The sequence below is a fragment of the Hemitrygon akajei genome, chromosome 3 (assembly GCF_048418815.1).
Source record: "Hemitrygon akajei chromosome 3, sHemAka1.3, whole genome shotgun sequence".
Classification (NCBI taxonomy): domain Eukaryota; kingdom Metazoa; phylum Chordata; class Chondrichthyes; order Myliobatiformes; family Dasyatidae; genus Hemitrygon; species Hemitrygon akajei.
The window spans coordinates 195144932-195158445 of NC_133126.1; the positions used below are offsets into that span (position 1 = coordinate 195144932).

Genomic DNA, 13514 nt, shown 5'->3' on the forward strand with positions numbered 1-13514 from the left:
GAAACGAAAGCGTGCTCAACACAATTTCACCATGTGTAAGGAGTGCATTTACCTTGGAAAGAGATTTGGGCTCAGGTAAAGGACAGGTTGATTTTTCCATGTCTCCTTGTGCTAGCAGTGCCCCAGAGCCTACTCCTGAGGCACCCTCTTAGACAAGGAACCGTCTGTCAAAATCAGGGCTCCGAAGGATAGCTGAAAAACAAATGTGGACTGAAAGGCTTGGAAACCGTTTCCACACCCAATTGTCCACGTCACAGGGTTGCTTACAAGCTTCCCAGTAAGATTAATCAGATGTGTGGCCAGCGTGGCGAATTCGGGAGGGTACTGGGAACGCTACCCTACCAGGAAGGACTTCACTTCCTTTTGGTGTGAGGTTCAGGGCTGTTGCGGTTCGCTGCCATTAAGTCCACGTCTGCTCGAACCTTTCTATGTCCCAGCTGGTAGCCAAGTTATTTTAATTTCCTTTTTTGTCCCACTCACGATTTTGTAGATTGATTGGAAGCATTATGAATATTCCCTCAGGACCATACGCGGATGGTCCAGGTGCTTCGATCGCATCTGACTGCAGAACACGACGCCATGTAGGTAGGCCACCCTGTAGTCCTCACAGCCTTTGAGTATCCGGTATATGAGCCGTTGGAAAGTGGCTGATCATCAAGACCAAAGGGAAACTGGTGAACTGAAGCAGGCTCAGAGCTGTGCAAATGACAGTGGGGGGTTTTATTAGTCATCCAGGGGAACCTGCCGGTAGCCTTTGCAACGATTCAGTGTAGTGGTGGGGTCTGCCCGTCCAATCCTTTCCAGCAGGTCATCAATGCGGGGCATAGGATAAACATAAAGAAAATAAATGACATTAAACCTCTGGAAATTCAGCGCATAAGCTCAAGGTGGCTTTTTGAGGATAGCAACGTTAGGATTGTTCCAGTCACTATTTGAAGGCATCCACAGTCAGCTTCCGCGTGGTCCGAATCTTTACACCTCATAATCTTAGTCTTACTTATGTTTTTACTTGCACAATTTGTCTCCTTTTGCAAACTAACTGTTTGTCTGTCTTTGTTTATGTATAAATTTTCATAAAGTCTATTGTACTGATTTATTTTATAGTGCTGGCGGAACAGCAATCTGGGGTATATTGTAATACAGAAAGAGTTTGATAATAATGTTTACTTTGACATGGACTTTTGACTTTGAAACTACACTGTGAATCTATGAGTTGTATGAGTCAATGGTGTTAGAGTCATTGTCATGTATTATTGTTGCTGTATTTAATTAGCAACATGAATTTGCCTTGCAGCTCAAATGATCTCTTGGGAACTCGCACATGCGATTTATCGCAGTGTCACAAAATAATTGTATTCACTCGGGACGTTGGTTATTTTCTAACAGGTACAGATTCCTATTGAGAATATCTTCTTCCCTATTTAAAGTCGGACTCGTGTTTAGCATCAGTATTAGTACAGTAGAAGACATATTCGATAGTCGCCTTCTTTCTTCCTGCAATGTTTCAATTCGTTTTCGGAGTCCTGGTAGGATCGGCCTTTCCACTGGGTTTAGATGCGCTAAACTGTAGGCTTTGGGAAAGAATCCAACTGCCCAACATATCTAAGGATGGTGACATTGTACTTGGGGGTATATTTTCTGTGCACTTAAACAGTTTCCAGCAGATAAATTCATTCACCAAACGGACAGAAGAAAAGAGATGTAAAAGGTTTGTTAATTACCTGTTTGGTTGTGGTCTTAATTAATCGCTCTGTTTTATTCTTTCAAGAAGAACATTTACGATTAAATTTTACAGAGTATTCACACCTGCACGGAACAAGGTGGACACTGAGTGCTTGGCTGAGGTCTTCTGCTGCCGTAGCCAATCCAATTCCAGGTTTGACGTGTTGTGAGTTCACAGATACTCCTCTGCACAGCATTTCTTAACTGCTGGACATCTGAGTTACTCTCGCCTTCCTGTCAGTTTGTACCAGTCTGGTAATTCTCCTCTATGTTGTCTTATCGACAAGGTGTTTTCACTCATAGGACTGCCCCACACTAGGTTTTTTTTTGTTCATCGCACCATTCACTGTAAACTATACAGAGTTTTGTGCGTGAAATAGGAAGTCCGCTGATTGTGGGATACTCACACTACCCTATGTGGCATCAACAATCATTTCACTGTCAAAGTCACCTAGTTCACATTTTCCTCAATCCTGATGTTTGGCTTGAAGAACAACTTTAACCGGTGGACAATATCTGCATGCTTTTATGCGTAGAATTGCTGCTTTGTGATAGGCATCAACAGGCAGGTGTGCAGGTGTTCCTAATGAGTTAGCCAGTGACTATAGATTCAGATGGTTTGGTGAATGTTTTATGGGATCAGGAAACCTGCGTTTTGTCAATGAAGTCAATGATAAAGGCACCATTATCTGTAGTTGTAACAGTGAATCAGTAATAATTTAACAATACAAAGCATCTGAATGACTGGAGTCTTCAAGGGATAGACTTACTATTCTGAGATTTACCTGACCTGAAACCAACGCAGTCATGTTCAATAATCAAATGTTATGTCCTGCTGCATCAAACGTTGGAGACTCAGATTCTCAAATTCAGATGAAACCAAGAATGAGGTGAAATCTCGGACCATCGAGATTTAAGGATAACATCTGTAGCACAGTTAGAAGTCGAAGAATTCTGGTTGACTTCTCCAGTGGTGGCGGCAGAGATGTGTGTGAGCCGGAGGGACAAAGGGACAATTACCTACTGAAGTACGGTATTAACACCGGGTGGTGCTAGGTCTAACAATCCTAATGACACAAGCAAACAAATCAAAACCCTTTGTTTGCCATCCCAATCCATTATGACTGGTTCATTTTGGCATTATTAAAACATAGCATGGGAATCGTACCAGAAATGATCTACAACATATGTAGAGAATTTTAATAAATCGTTTTTTGATACAGGAGAATTCGAAGCATTTCTTGAAAGGAATATATCTAGGAAAATAAAAGAATACTCTCTAACTCCATGTCGGTATATAGAGCTATAATAAGCCAGTTCCAATTCCAAATCCAACCTGTGGTGATTTTCAGTTTTGATTTAAGGGGATTCCGCCTGTTACAGACCATGATTTTTACAATTGAGGAAATAAACAGGGATGAGAGACTTCTTCCGAACATCACACTGGGTTACAGGATTCACGACGACTGCAACTCCCCCGAGATTGCGACAGAGGTTGCTCTGGCTCTGATGAATGGGCAGGAGGAAACGTACGTGAATCAAGCGTGTGACGGGCCGCTCAACATCTCCGGGATCGTTGGTGGCGCTGGGTCCTCGGCGTCCATCGCCGTTGCAAGAGCAACGGGACCTTTTCGAATACCACTGGTAAGATTTGTTTAAAAATAATAGTCACCACCATGACGTAAAAGGAACTTTTTTTTTATATTTACAGGACCAGTAAATAGGTTTATCACTGATAACTTCTAATGCTTGAATGTTTTTCATTCCAGTTAATATACCCTGTCACACCCGCACATTAATCAACACACCAACTACTGTATCTCATTGAATGCAGGTCAGCCACTTTTCCACGTGTGTATGCCTCAGCGATAGGAACGAATATCCAACATTTCATCGAACTATCCCAAGTGACGAGCATCAGTCCAAGGCACTGGTGCATCTTGTTCAAAAGTTTGGATGGACATGGATTGGAATCGTTAACAGCGACAATAACTATGGCAACTCGGGGATGAGAGCCTTTGTCGAAGCTGCTGAGGAATTCGGGCTTTGCATTGCCTTCGCCGAATCATTTCAGAGAACAGACTCTCCAGAGAAGATCACCAGGATTGTGCAAGTGATGAGGGAAGCGACCACAAAAGTCGTGGTGGCCTTTGCCGGACTTGGCGAAATGCGCATTTTATTTGCAGAGGTTCTACAGCAAAACCTCAGCGGCGTGCAGTGGGTGGGCAGTGAGGCGTGGATTACAGCAGACTTGGTCGTTGTAGATAGTGACATGCACTTCCTTACCGGAGCAATCGGAACTGCTGTGCGTGCGCAGGAAATTCCAGGGGTGCAGGACTTCCTGCTCAAAATCCATCCTTCCAGGTTTCCCGGTAATCCATTAGTGATGGAGTTCTGGGAAACCACCTTCGCGTGTACTCCCAGCTTTGATAACGGGACCAACGAAGTCGGTTCAATTGGTCGGCTCCCACAGTGTAGCGGAAATGAGAGTCTGCTTCAAATCAACAACGCCTATACCGACTTGACCATGGACGGGAACTCTTACATTATATATAAAGCAGTCTACGCTTTTGCTCATGCGCTTCACGGCATGCTTTCATGTGAAAGTGGCAAAGGGCCATTCCCGAACAAAAGTTGCGCACGTCTTTCAACCTTTAAACCGTGGCAGGTAGGGAACGTATAACTTTGCACTTTATTTTTTCTATTGTAGACATCTTTCAATATAGCTATTGCAGTTTTGATACTCAGACCAGGGTATTACTTATACTGTAAAGGGCACTGAAGGTCAGAAAGATATACCTTGATGTACAAATGCACATTTCGCTGATAGTGGCCCCGCAAGTAGACAGCGAGCCTGAGTTACAGGGGAAGTTTGGATCTTCATACCTCGTAGCGTTCGAGAATGAGGAGTGAATTCATCGAACTCTACGAAATAATGAGGAATATAGATAACGTGGACTGTATTAGCTTTATTCACAAGGTTAAGGGAGCCCAACCGTAGTCGGTAGATATACACCAGGAGAGAAGAGATTTGAAAAGAGACGGGAAAGACTTGCTGTTTACAAAGAGGGTAGCGATATCTGGAATGTGCTGCTATTGGATGATCCAGGCAGGTGTAATTAAGTGACATTTTTATAGTTCTGTGGAGTGAAATGTCCTGGAGCAGTATAGCAACAAAATCTGGAAGGCAAAATCTCCTCTTATGTGCAGGAACCTTAAAGAAATCTATTCAATTCTATTTTTAGCTCCTTCATTACATGAAGTCAATTTACTTCACAACAAAAGTTGGAGAGAATGTTCATTTTGATGAGAAAGGCAATCCAACAGCCGCTTATGACATCGTAAACTGGAAAATTAATGCAAACGGTAGCCTTGAAGTTCGGACCGTTGGATATTACAACGGATCAGGTACTCCGGGTAAAGAACTTGTATTGAACCTGCATCAGATTGTCTGGAGCGGTGGTAAGCGTCAGGTATAGTTGCCCTTTGAAAGTGACCAATTTTGTTAACAGTTAAATCATAATAATACATATTCTAATACTAAGTCATTGTATTCAGCCGCACAAGTAAAGTACACTTGCATACATTGAATTATGGTATTAAAAATACTTAGTGAAGGGACACGGAGTCCAGTTCAACTTAAGCATCACGTTGACTCTATGGATTAATACGAGAGACTAAATTCTGGAGTAAAGCAACCGTAATGACGTTAATTCCATTTAGTAATATTTTACAGCCAACTTAAGCTATATAACACGCTTGCGGTAAATATTAAGTGACAATGTAGACGTCATAATGTTAAAACGAAGCATTGCTGAAGAATTCAAGACATTCCTGTCCAGTTGTAACTCTTGCCATTATTTCCGAGTTCCCTACACAACTAGTTATCCGAGAAACCTTGGTTGTGGGCAGTAGCGGTAATTCCATACTTTTGGATGACATGAAATGAATTTATCATTCAAACTCAGAGAGATAGAAACAGCCCTGACAGAGCAGAATGGTGACCCCGGTGCACGTACAGACTGCCCTCCAAATCTGCTAAACTTAGCTCCTCTTATCTTCGCAGTCCTCAGTTCAAATTTACACTGGTTAATATTTGAATAGTACTTCTATAAATATTGAAGTCACCATGAACAGTTAAAATGTTCACATAAAAACTAATTAACATGGAAAAAGCTTGGAAATTTCCATGGTGTTTCATCTGATGAGAAAAATACAAGCTAAGTTCCAGCAGCAGACTGTCTGTAGCATCGACTTTCCTGAATGGATTAAAACGGATGCACCACGACCCCACCACCAACCACACCAGCGAACATTGCGTGAACAATTCTCATTACATATTGAGGAGACGTTACATGGGGATTTGTGGTATTGGAGCTCTTAACAATGGGCAGATGGCATTTCTGTTACTTAGAACATAGAACAATAGATCACCATAAGGCTCTTTCTTCTCACGACGTTCTGCAACCATTTTAACGTAAACTATGATCAAACTATCCCTTGACTTTAAAATAGTTAATAACCTTCCATTCTTATTTTATTAATGCGTCTATCTGAGTCTTTTAACTCTTGCTAATATATCAGTAGTTATCATCAATCATGCAGTGCTTTCCATTCGCAACCCATTCTCTGTGTGAAAACACTACCCATGACTACCTCTTCACGAAACTGTCCTACATTTATCTCAAACGGATGATCTCTGGTAAAGGACATTGCTTCCCTGAATATAGGAGCTGGATGTCCATTCTATCTATGCCTCTTATAATCTTATATAGCTCCATTAAGTCGCCTCCCATCCTTCGCTCCAAACAGAAAAGCTCTAGCATGGTCAACCGGTCTTCGTAAGGCATGTTTTCTGATTTAGAGAGTGTCAAATAAAGCTCGTTTTACATCTGCTTTAAAACTCCCGCTTGAAATCCATAATGAGGAGACCAGACATGAACGCAATGTCCAGATATGATCTTATCAGAATGTTATATGTAACACTCAGGTTCTGTTAGCGCCTTCATCTAGGGGAAACCTGTGAAATCTCGTTTGGGTAGATTCTGCATGATGTGTTCCCCGTTACAATTCTGTACCACGAAATAACGAGCAGTACACGATATGCAATTAAAAGATTGAGCTTTATTAGTCTTAAGTTAATTACAGGTTAGTAAAGAACCAGTAAAGAAATACATTCTTGGCTTACATTCCATGGTAAGCCATGTCGGTAGCTATGGACTCGCATAGCAATCTTTCGAAATGGACGAGAATACCGAATGGTCAGGTTTACTTTTTGGTGACAATTGTTCATGACGGTTTTAAGGTTTCATACTAAATTTAAATTCAACCTGTATTATGATGGTTATGTTTAATCCCCATCACTGTTTTGATATACCAATATTGTAAACCCAGCAACATTGTCCTACACTATATAACAACGCATTTGTTACAACAGTGCAGAATTCTGAATTGCACAAGTACAGGGAATATGCACTAATCTTTCCAACGGCTGAATGACCAACAAAAATGCGGCACAGTTAAGGTGATGAGGAAATTAGCAAATTATGCTCTTCCTTTGTATTGATCGTGGAATGATCAATGCACAATGCAATCAGTTCATTGTCTTTGAAGCAATCTGCGATTCGCATCCAATAGCAACTCTAAAATTTGTAAAGAATAGAAAAGCGAAAACATTCAAGGAACATTCAAGGTGCAGTGCTTGTTGGAACTGTTAATCAGGTTAAGTAAAAGTAATAGGGTCACAGACTAATTCCACACATTTGAACGGCAGTCAGTATATTCCACGTGCAAATAACCAAATATTGTCTGTGTTTTTCGTTCAAGATTCCCCGGGCAGTCTGTTCTGAAAGTTGTTCTCCCGGTACAAGAAAGATAGCCAGGAAAGGACAACCAATTTGCTGTTTTGACTGCAAGTCCTGTGCGGATGGAGAAATTACTAACACTACAGGTAAGCAGATATACATGTTGGAATCTAACGTTTAACCAAAGTGATTCCTGAAGCGTCCCTTCAATGATGGAATGGTCGCGTTTGGTTTTCACAGACTCGACAGACTGCTTGAAGTGCCCTCCCCTGTACTGGTCCAACGATCGGAAAGATCAATGCATCCCGAAGAAAATAGAGTATCTGGGTTTTACCGAAATCCTGGGCATGGTGTTGGTGTTACTCTCTCTGGTTGGTGTGTGCATGTCTGGACTGACAGCGTGTCTATTCTTTAAACATCGAGACACACCTCTGGTTAAAGCTAACAACTCTGAGCTGAGCTTCCTCCTTCTATTTGCGCTAAGTTGCTGTTTTTTATGCTCGGTCACATTCATTGGCGAACCGTCACATTGGTCCTGTATTTTACGCCGCACGGCGTTCGGTGTCTCGTTTGTCATGTGTATCGCTTGTGTTCTGGTCAAAACCATTCTGGTGCTGACGGCATTTAAGGCAACGCATCCCAGCAGTAACAAGTTGAAATGGTTTGCTCAAAGACAGCAGAGGATAAGTGTCTTCCTCCTGGCGTCCGTGCAGGTTATAATATGTGTGCTTTGGTTGCTAATCGCGCCTCCTTTCCCCATGATCAACACTAAATATTACCGGGAGAGGATAATTTTAGAATGTGATACAGGGTCCTCTGCAGCCTTCTACTTGGCGTCGGGTTATATCGCCCTGTTATCGTGCATTTGTTTTGTCTTGGCCGTTCTGGCACGGAAGCTGCCAGATAACTTTAACGAGGCAAAATGTATAACATTCAGCATGCTCATCTTTTGTGCGGTTTGGGTCACTTTTATTCCGGCCTCAGTGAGTTCTCCTGGGAAATACACGGTGGCGGTTGAAGTGTTTGCCATCCTGGCGTCCAGTTTTGGATTGCTGCTCTGCATTTTTGCACCGAAGTGTTTTATTATTGTAATCACACCGGAGCGAAACACCAAGAAGCACATTATGGGTAAAGTAGATGAGAGGAATCTTTAAAGGTGCGTATCGATATGTCCTGGCCTTTAACACCATAGAGTCGCTGATTCACAGAGCAATACGGCACCCATGTAGACCCTTCGGCCATGGCCGTCCATACACGTCTTATTGTCAACCCAGCTGATCTCAAATGCCTGCGTTCGACCTGATCCCCAGATACTGCACCACTCCATGTAGCTCTCCAAATGTTGTTAAATTATACCATTGTATCTTCTTATTCTCGTCTTCTGGCATCCAGTTCGATAAACTCACAACAGTCTCTGTGAAGATGTTTTCCCCTCAGGTTTCTTTCAATTATTCCCTTCTCAACCGAAATCTATGTCCACTAAGTCTGGGCTGTCCTAACATTAGGAAGGATTGCTGTTCATGCCTTTCATAATTTTAAGCAATTCTATAAGGTTGAGCTCCCTTCGCTTCCGTAACGGAAAGTAAAGACCTAACCTGGGCAAACTATCCCTAAACTAGGATATCTATGTCCTGGCAATATTCTTTCTTTTCAGTTTAACACTGTTTTGCTATAACAGAGTGACCAATACTCGAGAAATAGCTCCAAGTATGGCCTCACGAATGACTTATACCAATGAAACGTAATGTCTCTACTCGGGCGCCCTATCTGATGAAGGACATCTTAACAAATACCTTTTATTACCATCCGACTGTATATTCCCCTACAATCAACCAACTACACACTAGTACCTTTCGGTTCTTCTTTTCCACGTCCCGCTTCTTTGCTCTACATTTAGAAGCAATGTAGAGTCCCACATTGATATTACTTTCTCGGATGTACTTATATTGAAATAATGCATTAACGTTCCGCTGCAGCAACGGACACAGAACTTACATTCATCCAGTTATTGGACTGAATTAAATGTTTTGATATGAATCTTCTGGTATTTTATGAGTAGAAAGCTTGAGTTAACGTACGGATTAATTGAACGGTCTGCAATCAATAAATGTAATTGCTACAAACGTAATAAGTCAATACTTTGATTTATGCACTTCGCGTATTTCATAGATAAAAACAAGTAACCATCATCGGGTCAGTATTGTATGCACCCGGTGCAGTCAGAGTAAGAGTTACTGACTCAAGGAGATCTATAGCACAGGAAAAGGCCATAGGTCCATGAGACGTAAGGACAGAATTAAGCCATTCGACCTGTTGAATATGTTTCACCATTCCTTCAAGCCGTGTTAGACCCTTTCTGGTGCCTTCTAACCAGAATCATAAGATCACAAGACGGGAACAGAATACGACCACTTCTCCGTGTCCTCTGGTCCGAGATTTTCCCATTTGATTTGCGAGTCAAATTCTTCAGATAGAGGTCGCCTTTATAACGACACAACTGGCAAAGCTGTTGAGTCAGATGCAATAACAATATTTATAAGATAGTGAATGTTTAGAGTCATTTGGTTGTAAAGTGCGCCAATTTGACTGGATTAAATTGGCGCCATTGTCGGCATGGATGCATTGGGCCGAAATACATAGATGTGGCTGTGCAACACACACAAAATACTGGTGGAACGCAGCAGGCCAGGCAGCATCTATAGGAAGAAGCACTGTCGAGGTTTCGGGCCGAGACCCTTCGTCAGGACTGACGCATCTCTGTTCTGAATGGGCGCCCTGCAAACCTCAAGTCATGTCCTCTCGTACTAGACTCCCCCACCATGGGAAACACCTTTGCCACATGAACTCCGTCCATGCATTTCAGCATTCGAAATGTTTCTATGAGGTACCACTCATTCTTCTAAACTCCAAGCAGTACAGTCCAAGGGCGGTAAAAAGTTCCTCATATGTTTACGTCCTGACGAAGGGCCTCGGCCCGAAACGCCGACAGTGCTTCTTCCTATAGATGCTGCCTGGCCTTCTGTTTTTCACCAGCATTTTCTGTGTGCCATATGTTAACCCTCTGGCTTTGAAAATTCTATAAGTTTCAAGTTGGTCGCCCCTAATTCATCTGAAATCGAATGCATCCTGGCAATCAAATGCTCTTCAATCCTGGAATAATTTTCGTGAAAATTATTTTGTACCCTCTCCAATGTCTGCGCATCTTTTCTAAGATAAAGGGCCCAAACCCGCTCACAATACGCCAAGTGAGGCCTTACCAGTGCTTTGTAAATCCTTGCACTTATATTCTTGTTTGTCGTCGTCAGCTCATGGTGATCGTATGGATAGTGTCGGTGTCCATATCGTAATCGTTGCTTCATATGGAAGTATACTGCCAGGCCTTTATTCCGTGAAGATACTGCTGCTTCCCTGTTTGGACCACTTCGGATTCGTACCCAGGACCGTCCACTGATGTCACGACAACACCGGTCATTACTAATGTCCGCACAATTACGACAACCATGTCTTTCGGAACCCTGGGTTGCACAACCTCTGATCCCATCTAGCTTCAGAGTTTTCAGTTTCCCAAGACCTTTTCCCCTCGTAATGGAAACATCACGCACCTCTGACCCCTGACGCTCTCGAAATTCCACCATACTGCTCGTGTTTCCGCAGTGAAAGCTGAGGCGAAATAATTATTCAATTCGTCTGGCACCTCCTTGTTCCATATTACTACCTCTGCAGCATCGTTTTCCAGCGGCCAGATATCCACTCTTCCCTCTTTTACACTTTATGAATCTGCAGAAACTTTTGCTATCGTCTTTAACATTATAGATTAGATTAACTTTGTATTCCACCCTTCCTGATTAACGATTTTTCAGTTGCTTTCTACTGGGTATGAAAAGCTTTCCAGTCCCCTAACTTCCCAGAAATTATTGTTCTATTATGCGCCCCCTATGGCTTTAAGCCATAAGACCATATGGTAGAGGAGCATAATTAGGCCATTTGGCCTGTCGGATAACTCCGTAATGACATCATGACTGATCCAATATCCATAAGTCCGTTTGCACTTCCGATGTTTGAAATTTCTCCCCTTATTAGATAATAGTCTGCGCTATCGTCCTTTTACATCATCATGCACTGCCCTACACTATATTCCAGCTAGCTCATTATTGCTCATTCTTCCAATTTGTTTCAGCGCTACCTTCTCCTCCACCTATCTTCATAGCATCCGTATACTTTACAAGGAAGCCGTTAATTCCACTATCGAAATCACTGACAATGTGAAAAACAGCGGTTCCAATACCGACCCCTGAGGAACACGACTGGTCTCTGGCAGCGAACCAGAAAAGGTTCTCTTTATTCCCACTCGCTGCTTCTTGTCTACAGTCAATCCTCGATACCTGCTAGTATCTTTCCTGTAGCGCCATAATATTTTAACCTGCTAAGCAGTCTCATGTGTGTCACTTTATCAAATGCCTTCTGAAAATCCAAGTAAATGACATTCATTGTCTGTCTCCTGCCTGCCTATCTTGCAAGTTGAATAGGGAGTTAACATTGGCATGTGGCAAAGGTAATGTCGCAGTAGTTATGGGGGATTTCAACATGCAGGTGAACTGGGAGAATCAGGTTGGTGCTGGACCCCAGGATAGGGAGTTTGTAGAGTGCTTAAGGAACAGCTTGTACGATAGCCGACCAGGGACAAGGCTATTCTGGATTTAGTGTTATGTAATGAACAGGATTTGATAAGCGATCTTGAAGTAAAGGAGCCATTAGGAGGTAGTGATTATAATATGATAAGTTTTTATCTGCAATTTGAGAAGGATAAGGGCAGCTCGGAGGTGTCAGTGTTGCAGTTGAACAAAGGAGACTATGGAGCCATGAGGGAAAAGCTGGCTAAAGTTAACTGGACGGATATCCTAGCAGAAAAGACAGTGGAACAGCAATGGCAGGTATTCTTGGGAATAATGCACAAGGTGCAAAATCAGTTCATCCCCCAGAGAAGGAAGGATTCAAAGGGGGGAAAGGGGCCACAGTGGTTGACAAAGGAAGTCAAGGATTGCATAGCATTAAAAAAAGGAAGTATGACAGAGCTAAGGTGAGTGGGAGGACAGATGATTGGGAAATTTTTAAGGAACAACAGAACTTAACTAAAAAGGCAATACGGGGAGAAAAAATGAGGTACGAACGCAAGCTAGCCAGGAATATAAAGGAGGATAGCAAAAGCTTTTTTAGGTATGTGAAGAGAAAGAAGATAGTTAAAAACAATTTTGGGCCCTTGAAGAATGAATTGGGTGAAATTGTTATGGGAAACAGAGAAATGGCAGAAGAATTTAATACGTACTTTAGATCTGTTTTCACTAAGGAAGACACAAGCAATCTCCCAGATCTATGGATGGGCCAAGGACATAGGGTAACAGAGGAAATGAAACAGATTGACATTAGGAAGGAAACGGTGATGAGTAGACTGATGGGACTCAAGGCTGACAAATCCCCAGGTCCAGATGGTCTGCATCCTAGGGTACTAAAGGAGGTGGCCCTGGAAATTGCGGATGCATTGGTAATCATTTTCCAATGTTCCTTAGATTCAGGATCAGTTCCTGAGGATTGGAGAATGGCTAATGTTATCCCACTTTTTAAGAAAGGAGGGAGGGAGAAAACAGAGAACTATCGACCTGTCAGCCTAATATCAGTAGTCGGGAAGATGCTATAGTCCATTATTAAAGATGAAATAGTGGCATATCTAGATAGCAGTGATAGGATTGGGCCGAGCCAGCATGGATTTACCAAGGGTAAATCATGCTTGACTAATCTATTGGAGTTTTTCGAGGATGTAACCAGGAGGTTAGACAAGGGAGATCCAGTGGATGTAGTGTACCTCGATTTTCAGAAGGCATTTGATAAGGTCCCACATAGGAGATCGGTCGGTAAAATCAAAGCTCATGGCATTGGGGGGAAGACATTTACATGGATAGAAAACTGGTTGGCAGATAGAAAGCAAGGGGTAGC

General features: G+C 42.4%; 1 protein-coding gene across 1 annotated transcript; it reads left to right on the forward strand.

Moving 5' to 3' along the window:
• The first annotated feature begins 3009 nt into the window (after positions 1-3009).
• On the forward strand, positions 3010-8680 carry LOC140724625 (extracellular calcium-sensing receptor-like). Its single transcript, XM_073039049.1, has 5 exons — positions 3010-3366; positions 3557-4390; positions 4968-5195; positions 7549-7672; positions 7767-8680. Exons 1-5 carry the CDS (start codon positions 3010-3012, stop codon positions 8678-8680), a joined length of 2457 nt encoding a protein of 818 aa, XP_072895150.1.
• Positions 8681-13514: the final 4834 nt, after the last annotated feature.